Consider the following 20,147-nt stretch of genomic DNA (forward strand, 5'->3'; position numbering starts at 1 on the left):
AAATTTTCTGTTCAATATCTGATATTCTGATTACAATGCCCTCACATCCATGTTGTGCAGTCAGAGAAAGTCGGAACACAACAGCTTCCAGATTGTGGGGTAAGGGGAAGGAACATGGCTACAATTCAGTAGAAAGCACTCAAGACGTGAACTTGAAATACCATGCAGGCGTTTAGTTACTACTGCTAGTCAAAAGTTGGACACTATTAAAGTTGTCAAATCATTGCACACAAACTTTAGAGGCCTTCTGTTCTGATTAGACAATCTCGAAGGAAATCGACAGACAGATCTCTGAAGGTGCAGAAAGTGATACTTGAACATCCACTCCTCTTTACTGTAAGTTGAAAAATCTATTACGGAAAAGAAAAGAGACTAAAACACAAAATGTATAGGTGCTAGACCTCATTTAGGAGGCATTAAGCTTCCCATGACATTCTGAAAGTTCATCTTCTTTGGAATTTTAATTTCACATCAATAGAATCACATCCGGTGACCAAGATAGAGAAAAGAGATGAACGTGAAACTAAGAATCCTTCCCTCCCAAACAGGAGAACTCACATTCATATGAAAAGAGAAGCACAACACTGTTGGATCATATAGAGAGGTCAAATTTTGTATTTAAGGGATAAATAATTAATGTTGAACAACCTTAACATAAACTCTTACGTGGCACAGTGGTAAAGCTTGTTCATTTCCACCCTTTGTGCACAGGTTCGAATCCCACGGAGCACACAACCGTTTTAATTTTATTTTGATATAGAACACAACTTCACACACCATTATCATGTTCCTCAAGTTTCTTAATTATTAATATTAAAATTTTAAATATAGAGTAACATAATGAATAAATTATTTTAATTTTGAATATTAAAAATCATGTATTTCTAATTTTTATCTAGGATATAATGTACTTTCGAATGGTGAAAACAAAAAAGCCAACATTTTACATTAAAAAAGTTGTGTTTATATATGTTAACTTTAAACCCAAAGCTAAAATCAATACATGCATTTTATCTTCTTCTTTTTTTAAGAAAAATATTTCTACTGGTGTGATTTATATTTCGTAAAGCTAGACGCATTTGTTCTATCAATATTTCACTTTAAAAACAATAATCATATATTTTTATCATATAAAGTCAATGCATCAAATAGAAGAAGAAAAACTTGATTGTTTATATTTGATACTGACAAATGTTTAGATCGTTCATGGTAGAATCACTAGGTTAAATAAATAACATTCAACTCACTTATTAAAAAAAAATTGAACACCCTTGATGAATGAAATTTCTAGCTCCGCCACTGATCATATGGTTCATTTCCACTCAACTTAACACTAACAATTTTATTTGTTGATGGCATGTTTTGATGTCACGAGCCTTGATCATATCAGATCGTGCACAAAGGCATCGTGAGAAACACTAAAATTTCCAACCTTAACATGTTCACTGGAAAAGTCTTCCATCTCATTTTATAAATGAATTATCCGCTATCTGTATGTTCAATAGAAAAGTTTCCGAGTTTTGAAAATGATATAATAAACACAATAAGATATTTCATGAATCAAGAGACATGGGAGTAATACCTTAGTCACTCCAAGATTTTCAGGAAGCTTCAAGGACCGGTACTGTGATGATTCTCTAATTTCAGTGAGCCTCCACATCTTAGATTCGTCATTAGGCTCTACATTAAGCTGGGGTGTTACATTTCCTGCATCTTCATTCTAACAAAGCCAGTAGAATGTAAAATACATGTTAGTAAATGATATTGACATGAAAGCAGACAAGACAAGACTTCTTGTGTGTCCTCCATTTTAAGACCTAATGAGTATCAATCTATCCATCTTATATATCTATCTTATTCTATAAGTAGGAAGCCTCAAACCTAAAAGTTACAACAACAACAACATACGCAGTGCAATCCCACAAAATGGGGTATGGGAGGGTAGAGAGGTTTTCGATAGACCATCGGCTCAAAAGCAAAATTGAATTCAAAGCACGATATAAGGAAATAAGAGAGCAAAAGAGATACAGAGGCAAATTGAACAACATATAGTTACAAACACTGAATAACAAAGAAAATCTATGATTACAGATAAGCAAATGAAATACAGTGATTACTATTAGACAAGAAAACCCTAAAATTGAAAAGGAAAGAAGAACTTACATGCGACGCCATTGTTTGGAGTTAATTCAACAGATTTGAAGTTCAATTTGGAACCCTAAAGTTGTTGAAGAACGGCGAGGCGTCAATGACAGGAGGAATGATTCCCTTAAAAGGTAAAAGGAAAAAGACCAAAACAGCTATCAAAAGTTGAACGACAGTTTTGCCCTTCGTGCAAGCATTATTGCAATTACCTTGTTTTGTAAATATACATTGTAAGAATCACACAGAGAAGTACAATTTAAACTTTTGATTTACTTCGTCAAAAAAATGTAATAAGTGCTTATAAGTTATTATTATACCATTAATCTTACATGCCTTTTTTTACCTCCAAAACTGAAATTGTAATGAATACAAAAGAGGAATGGTTTCATCCGTTCAAGGAAGTCATTACATACCAACTTAGAGTAAATGGCCAAAAACATCTCTCAATTATAATCCAAACTTAAACTACATCCTCATATTATAACAATGAACAAATAACATCCTTGAACTATCCTAGAAGTTACAAGTTACATCCCTCTCTTAGTTTTCTGTCAAAAACTAACAGCTTCAAACAGAAAATATGCCATGCACATGACTTATCCCTACAAATTTACCATTATTGTCCCCTCTCCCTAGCTTCTTCAGCAAAAGCAAAAACATAAGCTTCCATCTCTTTCATTTTTATCGTTTGGAAAAATATAGACAGGAAAAAGTGGAAGATAAATACTCCACCCATACCTTGCTTTCCAACAGCCCTAATATCACTACAGCCTACAAGGAATAAATATTTGGTGAGATTAATCTAAGAAATGTGCAGAATAACATGAAAAATAATTTCTTCTCTTTAAAATAGAAAGATTTTTATATATAAGCATTACCTTTGAAAAGTTTACTTTCATCTAAATTTGTCTCATCTCACAATCGGTATTTAGACAATGGAGGAAAGAGAAGTAGCTTGTAATATAAGAATTTCCAGAATAAACAACAAAGGAATGCCATTAAAGCTGTGGTTTTCATTTTCTTCTGTGTTAATTCCTGTTAGTATTACCATCAAATGTTGTGGTGGGCCGGCAGGTACCCCTCCACCCTTAACAAAATTCTGGATTTGAACTTTGGGAATAGAGTACTGTCAATGATTACTATTAAAGTGAAACTTTCATGAGCAAATCTGAATTAGTCGGATCTTCAAACGCACACCCGACATCAGGTAAGAACAAAGAACATATGGACATTCATCAAATTGTATATTGTTCTTTATATAAGTGTTAGTAAATTAAGAAGCACTCGCTATTATTTTTTTTCTCTTAATTATATATACTTTTATAAAAGTAATGAAACCCTTTCCAGTAGTGCAACCTTGCTATTTCAACGATGGTTGTTTCTAATATGCAACCTTGCTATTTCATATAAATCAAATCAAAGGCATTGGTTTTGAAACAGTGAACATAGAACAACTATTAAATGCACATATTAATCTGGTTCTTGAGACAAAAGGTGAAAAAGTTTGACTATATACAACTACAAATTATAACGTGATTTGTTAATTACTTAGTAATTACCATGAGAAACACTTGCAATGCACGTGTCCAAAAACTAGTTTATGGAAAAAGTGAGTATGTTTTTATATATTTTTTCCATGGACCTGTGACCTGATAACAACAAACAAGAACTTATTTCCAAATCACATTAAGGGGGTTAAATTTACAAACCATTCCACTGATGCCAACACAGAGGCCAGTCCACCCTATCTGCAGAATTGTTTGCTGATGCTACAGATATTGTATTTAATATTAAAGCAAAGGACACCTGGTCATGTTTGTGTAAAGAAAAAATGGAACCTCAAGATTTATATTAACTGAGTAACAAGTATCTTTGCAGTTTCAGATGCCCCGGAAGCAAATACCGTCATTATCTGCCAAAATCTTTATCCCATTTTCATTGGCAGAAACAGCCAATAGAGAACCATCCTTGGTGAATCGAATTAGAGGGTTTGCCTTGAATAATTTATTGATATAAAAGAAAAAAGCAGTTAGAATATAGTATACAATACCACAATTTTCTCAGTGAACCTCAACATAAACTTACTGGAAGGCCTCCATCAGCATCAATACTTGCAGGAGTTGAACATGGTCCATATCCCATAATTTAATTGAGAAATCGTCACCAGCTGCCAAAAATCGATTTTTAGTTGTATCAAATTGCACAACACCCGGATGTTTTCAAAACCCTAAATATGTTATTTTTTGAATTGTACGTAAATAATTTGGCTGTTGAAATTTGTGTAGATGTCACTCTTGCGTGTATCTTGGTTTGCCATGCCATAGATGATAGATGAAGCTTCTCTGGTATTGCGCACTTGAATATGAGGGAAAATGTAGATGAAGAATGTCATGAATTTGTAAGAAACAGCAACTACCTCTGAATTCTGAATTTGGTGTTGCGCCATCATGCTACTGGAGTAAATTGAGGAGAAGGTGATAAAAAAATGTTTGGAAATTAAAATTGGTGACAAAAAAGATTGACCAAGGGCTCGTTTGGCCATGCGATATGGTATCATGAGATAAAATTGAAGGTTTGTTTGGACATGCTATATGAAATTTTTGTGTTGTATATTTTCTCATAAACATAAAAATCTCATAAGTTGTAAAACTATTAAAATAGTCCAATTGTTTATTCAATCTTATCAAATAAACAAAAATTATAAAATCGCATAATAAATTATTACAAAGTTATTTGTTCGTTCACTTAAATAATTGTTTCATCTAACTTTAATTTAATTTAAAAAATTAAACATAAATTGTACTCCCTCCATCCCTATTTACTTGTCCATATTTCCTTTTTTAGTTGTCCCTATTTAGTTGTCCATTTTGACAAATCAAGAAAGGACAATAATTTTTTTCCTATTATACCCTTATTTACACTTCTTGAAGATTGTAAAAGTGTATGTTGTTTCCCTCCAATTTATTTCACTTGAATTCAAATAAGTGGTTGTAATTTTGAAGTGAAAAGTTGTCATAAGGGTAAAATTGTAACTTCACTATGCTAATCATTGTTGCCTTAATCTGTGTGTCATTTCTAAAGTGGACAACTAAAAAGGGACGGAGGGAGTACTTGATATGCTCATATCTCTCAACTACTCTTACAAATAACCTATAAAGTAGAAAAAAAAACATACATTAGTGAGTAAATATTAACTTAAAAGTTAAATGCACTAAGATAAAAATTAACAAACATCACTAACTTCTAACTATTTACAAGAAAAATCAATAGTTAAATATTATTGAATAACGAAATTTTAAAAAGTTACCACAAGTTTGAGTCAAAAACACTTCTAATAAAATTTAATCAAAAAAATTATAACTAGTCCACTTGACTAAATATTAATAACTAATTGATCAAATTTTCCCAAGTCCTCAATCAATTGGACTAGATATCTTTCAGTCATGTGAACGAACATTTTGCAAATACTAAGATTAAGAAAGTGCGGCACCGCCAATGAAAATTGTCTTTTATCAATATTATGCTTAGTCATAAGATTAAGACGTTTTTTTTAATTATGAAAAATCAAAAAAGTATTACTCCTTTTGTTCTCATTTATATTCAACAAATGAATTTCTACTTTATCATTTATATTCACCAAATTTAAAGTAATAAAAAATTTTATATTGGTGACAATAATAAATTTTAAAAAGTAATGATGTGATTATAAATTTTATTTACATATGAAACAAATGGTTAGTAGATATAAATGTGAGGTTGTTTTAACAAAATATAAACTCATTGATCAATTATTGTATTAAAATATCTCAAATCATGATATGAAATCACGATTCCATATCATGGTTTTTGGAGAATATGGTATCACCTCTCATGATATGAAATCATGAGATGGAATCAGCGTAAAATCGCATGTCCAAACGCTGATTCCATCTCATGACACCATATCGTGATATGGTATCACATGGCCAAACGCCTACCAAGTCAAATTTTTTTTTAATCAGTGATTAAGATAATTGGGGTCTAAAATGTAATATTTAAAATTTCTAAACTTTTAAAAATATTCAAAATAAACCCAATTTCTAATTTCAAAATGTTTGAAAAGTTTTCCATCTCTTCTTAAATTTTAAAATTTAAAATCTCTTCAAGATTTCTTTCTCCTTTTTCTTCCTTCTTTCTTTCTCTTTCCAGATTTATTGTCCCTCTTCTTCTTCTTCTTCTTCTTCTTCTTCATTTCTTTTTCTCTTCTTCCATTTATTTGTTCTTCTTTGTTGTTGTTATCATTATTGTTGTCGTTCATTATTTTTTATCACGTTTTTTCTTTTTTCACAAACTAATTTGCTTTAATTTTAAAAAATTTGAAGTTGAAGTCATTGTTTTTTGTAGAAAATCAAGCAACAACTGAAGTTGTCGCAATAACTGTTGAAGTTATTGTAGCTACTGTTAAAGTTTTTTCAACAACTGCTAAAGTTTGCTCAGCAACTGTTGAAGTTTTTTCAGCAACTGCTGAAGTTGCTGCAACAACTACAATAATTGTTGTGGCAAGTGAGGTAAAAGAGAGGGTGGTAGAGTGGCTAATGAGATGTTGGTGATAAAAACGGAGGTGGAGGTGATGATTGTTGTGGAGGCAAAGGTAGAGAAGAAGGAGGTGGCAACAATTGTGGTAAAAGAGGAAGAATAAGAGAGTGGTGGCAATGGAGGAAGAACTGATGGTTGTGGTAGAGGAGGAAGTGGTGACGACGACGACGATTACGATGGCAGAAGGGGAGAGGATGGCAACGGCAGAAGGGTGGAGAGAAGAGAGGGTGTGGAATGGAGAAAATAGGGCTTTTATGTAAATAAGAAAACTTGAGGGTTTTAAAATTAGTGTCATTAGCACTAACCTTAAAATTGTCACATATACTCAATAATTAAAACTTGTGTCACTTTTTCTTTATTTTGAAACTCTTTTGTCACCCTTAATTCATTAGCCCATGCTATCACCATTGTTGCCACCTCTTTCTTCTCTACCTCTGCCTCCACAATAATCATCATCTCCACCTTCGTTTTTATCACCAACATCTCATTAGCCACTCTACCACCCTCTCTTTTACCTCACTTGCTACAACAATTATTGTAGTTGTTGCAGCAACTTCAGCAGTTGCTGAGCGAACTTTAGTAGTTGCTGAAAAAACTTTAACAGTAGCTACAATAACTTCAACAGTTATTGCGACAACTTCAGTTGTTGCGTGATTTTCTACAAAAAAAAACAATGACTTCAACTTCAAATTTTTTAAAATTAAAGCAAATTAGTTTGTGAAATAAGACCAACAAGAGAAAAAAGAAAAAACGTGATAAAAAATAATGAACGACAATAATAATGATAGCAACAACAAAGAAGAACAAATAAATGGAAGAAGAGAAAAAGAAATGAAGAAGAAGAAGAAGAGGGACAAGAAATCTGGAAAGAGAAAGAAAGAAGGAAGAAAAAGGAGAAAGAAATCTTGAAGAGATTTTAAATTTTGAAATTTAAGAAGAGATGGAAAACTTTTCAAACATTTTGAAATTAGAAATTGGGTTTATTTTGAATATTTTTAAAAGTTTAGAAATTTTAAATATTACATTTTAGACCCCAATTATCTTAATCACTGATTAAAAAAAAATTAATTGGTCAATCTTTTTTGTCACCAATTTTAATTTCAACACTTTATTGTCACCTCCTCCTCAATTTACTCATGATACTGCTTTTGGTGGGGGAAAGGCGAAGGTTAAAAAAAACATTTGGGAAAGGTAAAACGAAGGAGTAATGTGAGAAATCGAATTCTCATCCATAATCAACTAAACTATACTACAGTTATTCATTGTATTGTTAGTCCAAATATCACATTTCTTTTTCTTGTTAGTTATTCATTGTATTGTTTGTCTAAATATCACATTTCTTTTTATTGTTACTTATCAGGGTGGCAGAATTGGTAATTAATATGGTTATCCGCTCAAAGCTCAGATTTGACATGAGTGTCGTCTTTTCTCATGAAATTCTTCTATGAGCCAAATCGGAGAATCAAGCAGTCTATTGAATTAGCACCATTTTCAGAGGAAAATTATTGAAGCAGTTATGACAGTCACTGGATATTAAAGAAACAACACAGATTGTTGTTCATAATAAAGAGGTGAGACTTGCCAAAATCCAATTCAAGAATCATACGAAATAAAAAGCTGATAGGAGGAATTCCTCACTACACTAAGGAACATAAGGAGTAAAGTGTTCATTTTACATTACATCTTACCTCACGAGTTGGAAATTTACATGTTGGAGAGTACTGAGCTAAATTATGCCCTGTAGCTAATAGATTACCACAAACGAAAGCCACAACATTGGTGTAAAAAACAAGTCAAATCTTAAGCTGTGACTAGTACACTGAGACTCCTAGCTCCACTGAAGATTTCACCTTCCCTTTCGATTGCATAGAAAAACAAATCTTTGGGGTGTTACATACACTTCATCTTTTGACTTGGAGGATTCTGGTTAGTCTCCTAGAACGAACATTTGCTCGTCAGTCTGAACTGAAATTTGGGTAAGATTCAACAAAACAAGACACAAGACTGTTTGCTTAGAGGCTTCTTTGTCATCTTGGTGCTTGATCAGAGCCTGAAGCTCCAATAGATGGAGCGGTGGGCATACCATTTGCTGATCCATTTTCAAGTGGTGGAGGGACTCCCCATTTGCCCTCAGATTCAAGTGGTTCAAAAACATGAACACTGCCATCTGACAGACCTAATGCAAACTGATTTGGATCTTGTGGATGTGCTGCAATTACAACTGGGTGGATATTTGAATTGCTGTAGAAAAATGACAAGGTTTTATGAAAAATTACTTCAAATATCAGAAATGAAATCTGTTTGGTTAATTGACTATGTATCCTCACATGACTTCCTGAGAATATTAGACACATAAATTACTTAGGGGTCGTTTGGTAGAGTGTACAAGATTAATACTAAATATAGTGTATTAGTTATACTTGCATTAATTATACATAGATTATTTTAATGCATTGTTTGGTTTGATGCATTAAAAATAATATGTATTGCATTAAAAAATTTATTTACAAAGATATCCTTCACTTTTATGGTGGAAAAGATGAAAAAAAGGTTTTTGAGGGGTAATTGAGTCTTTTGTCATGTTAATGCATGCATTAAAACCATTGCATTGCTAATGCCTAGAAATCTATGGTATTAGCAATGCACATTGTAATACACAATAGAGTGTATAACTAATGCAAGCATTAGTTATCCATAAGTTGAAAAAGAGTACCAAACAAGGTACTAGTAATACACAAGGCAAATACATGCATTATTTTTTCTAATACTCTACCAAACGACCCCTTAATGTATGGACATGGGAATGCAGAGAAGTTGCAAAAATTAAACATCTGAAACATAGTATTCAGAGGGATATTCCAGTGATACTAGAAATGCTAATCCTGGCAATCAGATACCCCATTTTATTGTAATAACATGATTTTACAAATACGTGATTGCAAAATAAATTATTTTGAAATATTCATCTCAATTCTTTTTAAAAAGAAAGATGATCTAGGGCAGTGCATATTGTAGTCCTCTAGTATGCATAAAATGTACATTACATCCTACATAGCCCATGCATTGGTCGATGATATCTTTGTACGAATGGCCAACTTATGGGGGGTTTTTCCCCCTTTTGGTGATGAGTCGCACTTCGGCCTCGATATTGTTGTGATACCGATTTCACTATTCTAGCGCATGGAATTATAACTATAAGAAAAACGATGTTTTTTTGTCTTAAATAGTGGACTGCAGAATATCTTCAAATTAAAGCAGTAAATAACTTAGAAGGCAGCAAAAAATACCTAATACTGGGTGATAGATAAGCTGAAGGAATAATACGGCATCGCATATGGAGGTGCCCTGCAGTGAATACGCACACAGTTGCATCCAAGAAACTGGCATATATCAGCTGGCTATCACACGAGAATGTGGCATGAGAAATTGGGGCAGCACTTTCACGTGGAACCCACTGTAGAAGAAGATATAATGTATTAGTTGTTGAGATCTGAAGGCAGTTAATAACCAACTGCAGTCGAGCAGAGGACTTACCTGCTTTAAACATTCCAACTTTGTTGTTTCAAATATAGCAATTTGTGCCTCATGCACAGCCAGGAAATGAGTTTGATCCTGATGAAACTGCACTCTGGTATCTGATTGAGATGTCGATCTACCCGGTAGCTGCAAGGTCCTAGCCCTCTGCTTTTCCCATCCATCAGTGCTCCACACACACAGCTGTACAAAAGCAAATAATGCTTGATGAATACAAACAGATATGAACACAGAATTATAAATTACCACTTCAAAGAGTGTCAGATATGCAGAGTGTAACTTTATATAGATTAATGATCATTTCAGACGTATAAAGGTAAAGCATTTATCACCAATAAAAGACATTAAAAATGCCAAAAAAACCTAATCATGACTGCAGAGAAGAGATTATGCAAAAGGAGAGAACCTGCACTCGACTCATCTGTAGGCAATATATTTTAGATTTTGGTGTATTTTAAAATGCTTGAAACACTTCTAAAATAACATCACGTATGATATTTGAAAATATTAAAAACAATCAGAATTCATTCCGCTTTTATTTAGAGCATGAAATGATCTTATTCTTCATATACCTTTAGATATTTTATCACCATCAAATATGACATGCAGTGAAATTACCTCTAATTCTCAAGCCTAGTTGATTGGCTTAAACATTGAATGTGATGAAGTGTATGATGCACTATATGCAAAATCATAAGAAGAGAAAGTGCAATATATCATACAAATGTATTTTTCACATTAATCATGAGAACAGTTTAACAAAACACTGAGAAGTAAGCCAAATACTACATGAGAGCCAAGAGTATACAAGTCTACCTGAGAATCAGCTCCTGATGAAATTAGCACATTGAGCACATGAGAAAAGGCGAGGCCAGTTATCCTTTTAGAGTGGCCTTTAAGCTTGCTTTTAACCTTCATCAAGAGACTCACATCTAGTCAATAACAATATGGTAACTGACCCAAAAACATTAAATTCTGCTGACTGCCAATAACAACAAAAACTTCTTGTTTATCTTTATTATACCTCATCCACTCGGACATTATATATCTGGATGGTAGAATCATCCATGCCAATAGCAATAATGTTGTTATCTTGAGGATGAAATGCAAGAAAAGTTGCTGCTGGAGGTGGAGGCATGAAAGTTGTCATTGTCTGCATCCATAAGATAATAATTCAGCACAGGCTCTTTGAGTAAAGGCTAGAAATAAAAAGAAGACAATCTTGTTATACCTTGAATGTCATCATGTTGAACAAGGAAATCTTTCCACCAGATGCTGACATCACATACGAGTCATTCTTGGACAAAGCAAAGCAGGAGACAGCTTCCTCATGGTTTGGTTCGTGCACATCATTTGTCATTAATATGCCACTTGAAGGTTGCCACAATTGAGGTGAAACACTGGCTGTTGCCTAAACAATGATGGACACAATTCTCAGAATACTTCTGTACAAAATGGAGGAAAACAAAGATTTTGGTGTCTATTTACCTTGCCACTTGTATTGCGATCATTCCTTTGCCACTTCCAAAGCAGGTGAATAGCATTTGATGCTAATGCTAAGACGGCATTACCAGAGTTTGTATATATTAATCTTGATATCTGCAGTAACCATATTGAATCAAAATCAGAAACTGTATCATCAAAACTAATACAGTTGAAACATATTGAAACAGCAGCTTTCAAATTGTGTGGCAAGGGGAAGGAACAAGGCTACAATTCAGTAGAAAGCACTTAAGACGTGAACTTGAAATACCAAGCAGACGTTTAGTTACTATTGCTAGCCCAAAGTTGGACACTATTAGAGTTGTCAAATCATTGCACACAAACTCTAGAGGCCTTTTGCTCTGCTCTAGACAATCTTGAAGGATAAAGAGAGAAGGAACTCTTAAGGTGCAGAAAGTGATACTTGTACGTCCACTCTTTTTAACTATACGTTGAACAATCTATTAGGGAAGAAAAGAGACCAGTGACAAAGATAGAGAAAAGTGACAACGCGAAACTAAGAGCCCTTCCCTCCCAAACAGGAGGCAAACTCATATCTTCATATAAAAAGAAAAGCACAACACTGCTGGATCATATGATTCATTCATTTGCTGATGGCATGTTCTGATGTCACACGCCTTGATCATGTCAAACTATGCACAAAGGCGTCGTGAGAAACATTTAAGTTTCCAACCATAAAACTGAAGGAGGATGAGCTATGGCTTAATGTGCATCTATGTTCAATGGAAAAGTTTCCAAATCTTGAAAATGAGGTAACAAATACAGTCAGATATTTCATGAATCAAGAGACATGGGGATTTTACCTTAGTCACTCTGAGGTTCTCAGGAAGCTTCAAGGACCGGCACTGCGATGATTCACTAATTTCAGTGAGCTTCCATATCTTGGATTTGTCATTAGGCTCTTCATTAATTCGAGGTTTTACATCTACCGGATTCCTTGCATCTCCATTCTAGCAAAGTCAACAGAATGTTTAATATATATTAGTAGATGATATTGACATGAAAAGCAGGCAAGACGACTTCTTGGTGTGTTCTCCATTTTTAAACATAATATCTATTTATCTATCTATCTTACTCTATAAGTTAAGTAGGAAGCCTCAAACTTAAAAGTTACAACAACAACAGCATACCCAATGCAATCCCACACAAAGTGGGGTCCGGGGAGGGTAAGATGTATGTAGACCTTACCCCTCACATAAAACCTTTATGTGGAATAGAGGTTGTTTCTAATAGACAATCGGCTCAAAAAAAAAAGTGAAATTTGAAGCACGATTACAAGGAAATAAGAGAGCAAAAGAGATTCAAAACAAATGGAGCAACATATAGTAATAACTAATAACAAAGCAAAAATATATGAATAAGGATGAGTGGGCTAGCCTCATGGCTCTCCGACATTGTAGTATATATGAAATACAGTAATTACTATTAGACAAGAAAACCCTAGAAATCAAAAAGGAAAAAAGAAGTTCCATCATCGAGGAGATTAAGCGATGTCATTGATTGAACCCTAAAATTCAATTTGGATCCCTAGAAGTTGTTAAAGAATTAGGAGGATTCAGTGAAGAGAAAGTAGGGAAAGAGGAGAAATGATTTCCCTCAAAGTTAAAAGTTAAAAAGACCAAAATAGCCATCGAAGTTGAACGGCGGTTTTACCCTTCGAGCAAACATTATTACAATTACCTTTTTGTGTAAATATACATTGTAAGAATCACACGGATAAGTTCAATTTGAATTTTTGATTTACTTTGTCAAAAAATTGTAATAATTGCTTATATAAGTTATTATTATAGCATAAATCTTGCATGTCTTTTTGTATATCCAATACTGAAATTGTAATGAATACCAAAAAAAATTATTTCATCCGTTCAAGAAAGTCATTATATACCAACTTAAATTGCTAATAACTTATTCCACTTAATATGGGAGGGAATAATCAGCTTATACAATTGGATTTGTGTGGCTAAAAATCATTTCATTAAGGGTAAAATGGGCATTTTAAAGTCAAAATTGTTACTAAATATAGAAATTCATTCTTTTTTAAACTAACTAAAAAGGAAAGTGAGTCATAAATTGGGACAGAGGGAGTATCATATAAAGAGACTTATTGTTAACCATAGTCTATAGCGATAGAATGACACACTTATTTAACATGACTCTTTGGAGGTATGCTTATTAGCTGTTTTGTAATTCAATCTCAGTGTAGCAAATTTTATCTGTCTTTTAGGTGTTCTTAAGATTTTTTTTTTGAGCTCTTAATTAGTATATACCCGTAGAAGTTAAGCTCTTACCTCTTAGCTATTTATTTTGTTCACTTGCTTCATATATAAGCTTAATAGGCAAATGATTAAAAATGTCAATTGCGGGAGAAGTTTCATAAGACTGAAGAAGGAACAAGAAGAAGAAATGAAGGCCGGGAATAAAGATTCTTATGGTGAAGGTATATTTGGTTCACTTTGAAGCATATATACACAGTTTTTTTGTTGTTACTTTTATATCTTTTATGTTTTCTGCTTTTGTTATTTGGTGAAAACGTTTCCTCTTGCAGTTACTTCATCACTTGTAGCTTGTATGTCCTCTTAAGCAATTTAGTTTCATGGTCCATTCACAATCACGACCATAACTAAAACAGTATCTCTTTGTTTCTTTTTTGAAACTACTAAACTGTTTCACTTTTTTGAGCTATTTACTTCTTTTTTTGTATATTCTTGAAGTTTCGTGATATCACCCATGTCTTCTTGATTCTAAGATTAGAATAAGAGGTATAAAAAAAATTAATGTAATTTACTTGTAGGTAGATATCGTTTAGACTTTTAAGGATATCATTTATTATTTTTTAATCTCAATAACTGCTAACTATATGTTTATCATAAAACACATATGTATACTATTAACTTGACAACAGTATTAAGCATGCATTATAAGGAAGATATATGTTAGTTTAATTTAAGTACAGTTTCTACTATACTTTTATTCAACAACTGCTTGATACTGCTTGATACGTATGAAATTATAAAAAGATTTTGTTGCATTGAATTTTATAAATATAAACGATACGAATAAAACAACACACAATGGTAAACAAAAAATGAGATTTAAACAAGTGAGAAAAGGTTATACCAGTATTAATTAATTAAAAGATAAAAGGTGAAAAAAAATTGACTATATACAACTACAAATTATAATGTGAGTTTGTATGCTTATATATATTTTCTCCATGAACATGTGCCCTGATGACAACAAACAAGAACTTATTCCAAATCACATTATGGGAGTTAAATTTACAAACCATTCCACTGATGCCAACAACAGAGGCCACCCTATCTGCAAATCCAGAATTATTTGCTGATGCTACGGATATTGGATTTACTGTAGGCTGCATGATATTAAAGCAAAGGACACCTGGTCATGTTTGTGTAAAGAAAAAATGGAACCTCGAGATTTTTATAAACTGAGTAACAAGTACCTTTGTAGTTTCAGATGCCCTGGAAGCATCATAAGCTAGGTTCTCAAAAGTGCGTACTAAACGAATACCGTCATTATTTGCCAAAATCTTTATCCCATTTTCATTAGCAGAAACAGCCAATAGAGAACCATCCTTGTTGAATCGAATCCGAGGGCTTGCCTTGAATAATTTATTGATTTGATAAAGAGAAAAGGCAGTTAGAATACAGTACAACACCACAATTTCTCAAGTCAACCTCAAAATAAACTTACTGGAAGACCTCCATCAGCATCAATACTTGTCAGGAGTGGAACATGGTCCATATCCCAGAATTTGATTGAGAAATCATCACCAGCAGCCAAAAATCGATTTTTAGTTGTATCAAATTGTACAACACCCAGCGATCTTTTCCGAAACCCTTGATATGTTCTCTTAACAGCCCCTTCACTTTCATTCCACTCAACAATGTGCGACTCCCCATCTTTGCTGGTTCCACATGAAAACAGTCTGCAATTTTGCGAACCAACACCGCATCCAAAAGAAAGGCAGAGAAGAAGAGAGAATATGAGATTGGAGAAAAAACTACTATTCTCAAGCGACTTCAAGCAAAATATGTTAAGTAGCAGTAACACAATGCATCAAGCTAAATCAACCTAGTTCCGTCAGCACTGTATGCCATTGTTGTGCACCAACGACCAGGAGCCTCATAATCTACTCGAGATCCCAAATTATCATATAACCACGCTTTTATCTTTCCATCTAATGCTGTAGAGAAAATAAACTGAAGAAGGAAGTTATCAACACAAGTGCAAAAGTGCAGACAACGAAATCTTAGTACAATAGACATCATAACAGTATCCTTACCTGAATGGTTTCTTTATGGTGAGGGCACACAGAGTATACAGGTGCCTCATGACCCTCAAATGTATATTGTCTTGCACCAGATGTGGCATCCCAAACCTAGAATTTAGCAAGCATTGGAAAGAACAAGCAATTATTCCCCTACCAAAAATTATCTTTCATAGGCAACAAAGTGATATTTATGCCTTCCCAACCTTTATAGTTTTGTCATCTCCACATGTTATAACAGAGAGCTGCTTATTAGGGTGAGAGAATGCAAGATCATTTACGCCTCCAACGTGAGCATCAATCTGCAAAAGCATTATCAGTCTGTACTATGAAACTATTCAGAATTTTATCGCCAGGGCAAGAGTGATAATGCCACCAAATTATACCTCCACATGCTGACGTATGTCATCATTCCCGTGATAGGAATATATTTGAACAATGTGCCTAGAGTATGCAACCCCTGCTCGATAGAAAAAGTAATTCTAAGAGATCAACTTCTTTTCGACAGTGCACTACAGTAAGATAGGAAATGTGCCTTTCATGAAAACTTACCAAATAACGAACCGTCGGGGCTCCATATAACACGGTTAACTGAGACACCAGGATCTTTTACCAGGGCAGTCTGAGTTCAGTTGAGAAATTGGTTTGATCAGATTAGATGAATCTCATTGAATTAATGGGAGGCCATTTCAATCTAAGGAACGGAAAAAAGAAAAAAAGAAAAAACAACCTGTAATGGCATTGAACATGCACTCAAGTCCCAGACTTTGAAGTTTCTCAACACCAGTCTCTCCCTTGAACCAACTTCCCATAATGCAATATCTCCAACATTCGTGCCAACTAGTTTGTAACATAGAAAGTCACGATAAATGCAACTGCCAAAAAATATGTAGTGACAAATAGAAAACACCAGTGTGTTTTAATAAAGAAGAGCATTCAGCAGATGTAGACCTAGAAGCAATGTCTGCTGAGAAGGATGAAAATCCATGCTCATGGGAGATGATCCCTGGTTTAATGTTCTTGCAACAGTCTTGGGCAAGTCATCAGGTACAGTAAGAGATTGATTATGACCTTGCCCTGGAAATGATATAGGTAGCACATTCACAGGAAGATTAACCTGTATAATGAAAAATAAGAAAAGAAAGTGAAGCAACGATAGAGAATGTGAATGCTCCCGACAGAATGATTGAAAGATCGAGAGAGCCTAATACCTCATCAGATATTCCCAGTGACCTAGTTCTTTTGGCAGCATGATCAGATTCCCCAGATGGATAATCAATAGAGGGATTCGTTGGTGGAGTCCTGGGATGTTTAAGAGAAGCTACAGAAGGGAATGCAGCAAATTACCAGTTAAGAGAGCTAGAATAACCTCAGAAAATTTAATAGTTGTTTCATGTGGCAGCAATATGAAGGGAATCAATTCCTTGCAACAACTTGAGACTAGACTGTTCCAATGCAAGGCACTAAAATCATGACTAGGTTGACTGAACATTCTAGCCATTTGTCATTTACAATTGTATATCTCGATACCACACCAGTCTTTAAAATGATTTTCAGTTGCTTACTTTAAAAAAAATACCTTTCACCTCATGTAAATAGCCTCAAGTAATACCTGGAATAGATGAAGGACCAAGACCCATAGGTCCACCAGAAACTGCTGGATGAGCTACAGTGGGTGGGTTGGACATCCACCCAGCAAGTGGAGCTGCCACAGGTGCTGGCCCAGGTTGGAAAGGCTGAATAAAGTTTGTAACAGAATAAGAAACACTCTTAGTGGTTAAGCAAAAGTAGCAAGTGAGCTGTACAAAAAAACCAACCCCGTGTGCACCAAGAGGAGGGAAGCTGCCTGGTTTGGGCACTGATCCAAGCAATGGATTGTTTGCAGGTGACGGAGCTCGAGCACCATTTGGTTGTCCACAAGAATGATCCACAAACAGTGTTTTGATATCTGGATTTGGCCTAGGATTTTTACATAGTTGGTGCTGCCAATTTAAGCTGCAGCACGCATTCATTGTCAGTTCCCAATTTACAATACCCTAGTATTGCTAGGTCACTTGAATAATGACAAGCAGGCTACATTGATGCTGACTAATACTGTCATCATGAATTCTAAGATAATTACATGAACCAATATCCATGAGCTGCTTACATTGCATAGCACTTCAAAGGTCCTAAAGGATCTATAGCTCAAAGTACAATATGCTCTGGCACTGTAGCTTAGACCACTATAGCTTTCAAAATGAATGCTGAAGTTTCAAGGGCATCACCTTTGGTTAATCAAAGTTCGTAACCTTGAGTTTTTGAGGTTGGGAAACTGCAACTTGTCACGAAACAGGGGATTTGCTTCTATAAGCTTTTTGAGCTCAACCAACATAATAGCTCGTGCAGATTTAGTATCTCCATACTTGGACAGCTGTTCATTCTCCCTACAAATTGATCAGACCGCTTAATTACACATTTAGAAAAGGGTTCTATCTTCATTGACAAATTATACAGCGGTAATACCTGAAATTCTCTAGTGTCAACAGCTGAGTTATCTCCTTGAAAAGCTCCTCATTGAAAGATGCAAAAACTTTAAGATCTTTTACAAGAATTTCAACACCCTTGGACCGGTCACGCCTATCACAAACTCAAATAAACCAATTCATCAATATGTAAATCTAAGAAAGCTACTATTCCTCCAAAAAGACATAATCTTACTTGTCCAATGCCTCAAGATACTTTTGCTTCCTTATTTCAAAGAAAATCTTCATGGAATATCGGTTATCATCCACTTTGGTAAAACCAGAGAGATACTTTTCAACTTCATCCCAATTACCATTATGCACTTCATCTTCAAAGTACTTCATATTAAAGAAAAAACCAGATTCTTGCTCAAGCCTATAGCAACAGATTAAAGAAAAAATGCCCTTTTAGCAATGTGTTACAGTGGCAAAACCACCACTCAAGAATGTAAAAAGTTAAACTGCTCATAATCTGCTAAAAATGAAAGCATTGAAACTGAAATAGGTACATACTTGTGAACTGTTTCTTTGAATTTCTCCTCATCTAGAAACTGTAAGATCAAGAATACAAGCTCTCTACTGAGAGATGACATTGCTACTACCTCGTCTTCAAGCCCAGAACTAGTATGTAAAAACAGTGTTTGTGCAGATCTGCAAAATTCCATAAATGAATTTATTTGAGTTTAACTAAAAACTCCAGAGCTAATAACAATAATAATAATAAACAAATAACTAATCCATATGATTAAATATGTTGTCAGCTCCCACTAACTTTATTTAATTATTAAATATCTAAGCATTTAATTGTTGCCGGACACAAGCCCCCAAACTCAAAGTACTGTTCAAAATTAAACTAATCCCCAAAATTTAACAAAAGGGAAAAAAAATTAAAAGAGATCCAAACAAATTTAAACCCAACCCAGAATCCGATTAATGACAAGTAATCTTCAATCTAACAAGAAACAAAACTCCATTTTCACCCACCGACGCAGATGTCGTGAAAGTAGAACGACCCAAATACAAAAAGAAGTGATTTTTTTTTCCTTTAGAAAGATAGGGGTTTTGTTTCGAGAGGATCAGAGACAGAAAAGCAGCTTTAAATCCATTGAAATCGAAGATGCGAAGGAAAAGGGGTCCAAATGAAAACCAAAAGCGAGAGAGAGAGAGTGGAGAAATTAAAGCGAAAAGAAAACACTGAGGAAAAAAAGTAAATATTCCATGAAACATATACGTACACTGGTTTACAGAGGTTCACCGAACAGATAGATCCATGGAAGAAGATGGGAGGAGAAAAACGAAAACCCACATTAGATAATGCAAAATGGGACAAATTATCGACGAGCTCGAGGCACAAAATAGGTATATATCCTTCTCACTCACTCTCTCTCTCTCTAAATATAGAAGTCTATATATTGTGTGTTGCTATTTCCCTTTTATCGTATCGCCGAGAAAATGAAAAATACCTCTTGCGATACATTATTTCGAAGAATTTGTAATTTCTCTCAAATAAGTACAACTACTTATCATTGATAAGCACAACGACAATTCAATAAGTCAGTTTTGTGGGGCCCATATAGCCGGTTACAATTTCATTT

General features: G+C 34.2%; 1 protein-coding gene across 7 annotated transcripts in view; it reads right to left on the minus strand.

Annotated features, from left to right (window-relative positions):
• Window positions 1-19,946, minus strand: part of LOC125860184 (protein TOPLESS-like) — a 40,197-nt gene extending 20,251 nt beyond the window's left edge. For 3 of the 7 annotated variants that reach the window (XM_049540088.1, XM_049540087.1, XM_049540082.1), the window contains exons 1-25: window positions 19,788-19,945; window positions 19,066-19,203; window positions 18,749-18,928; window positions 18,554-18,667; window positions 18,316-18,474; window positions 17,866-18,043; window positions 17,661-17,784; window positions 17,260-17,369; window positions 17,000-17,165; window positions 16,779-16,888; window positions 16,601-16,670; window positions 16,435-16,508; window positions 16,255-16,350; window positions 16,064-16,159; window positions 15,853-15,980; window positions 15,472-15,706; window positions 15,221-15,379; window positions 15,044-15,130; window positions 12,561-12,707; window positions 11,743-11,853; window positions 11,486-11,665; window positions 11,279-11,407; window positions 11,071-11,166; window positions 10,255-10,437; window positions 10,008-10,174 (exon numbers count right to left, since the gene is read on the minus strand). In XM_049540088.1, coding sequence (XP_049396045.1) covers window positions 10,008-10,174; window positions 10,255-10,437; window positions 11,071-11,166; window positions 11,279-11,407; window positions 11,486-11,665; window positions 11,743-11,853; window positions 12,561-12,707; window positions 15,044-15,130; window positions 15,221-15,379; window positions 15,472-15,706; window positions 15,853-15,980; window positions 16,064-16,159; window positions 16,255-16,350; window positions 16,435-16,508; window positions 16,601-16,670; window positions 16,779-16,888; window positions 17,000-17,165; window positions 17,260-17,369; window positions 17,661-17,784; window positions 17,866-18,043; window positions 18,316-18,474; window positions 18,554-18,667; window positions 18,749-18,928; window positions 19,066-19,145 — 3,179 coding nt within the window. In that variant the 5' untranslated portion in view covers window positions 19,146-19,203; window positions 19,788-19,945. Of the gene's footprint in view, window positions 1-8,372; window positions 8,962-10,007; window positions 10,175-10,254; window positions 10,438-11,070; window positions 11,167-11,278; window positions 11,408-11,485; window positions 11,666-11,742; window positions 11,854-12,560; window positions 12,708-15,043; window positions 15,131-15,220; window positions 15,380-15,471; window positions 15,707-15,852; window positions 15,981-16,063; window positions 16,160-16,254; window positions 16,351-16,434; window positions 16,509-16,600; window positions 16,671-16,778; window positions 16,889-16,999; window positions 17,166-17,259; window positions 17,370-17,660; window positions 17,785-17,865; window positions 18,044-18,315; window positions 18,475-18,553; window positions 18,668-18,748; window positions 18,929-19,065; window positions 19,204-19,471; window positions 19,491-19,536; window positions 19,719-19,787 lie in introns of those variants that run through there. The other 4 variants (XM_049540081.1, XM_049540083.1, XM_049540084.1 and 1 more) reach the window with 4 other exon arrangements.
• Window positions 19,947-20,147: the final 201 nt, after the last annotated feature.

Source organism: Solanum stenotomum, chromosome 3 (genome assembly GCF_019186545.1).
Source record: "Solanum stenotomum isolate F172 chromosome 3, ASM1918654v1, whole genome shotgun sequence".
NCBI lineage: Eukaryota > Viridiplantae > Streptophyta > Magnoliopsida > Solanales > Solanaceae > Solanum > Solanum stenotomum.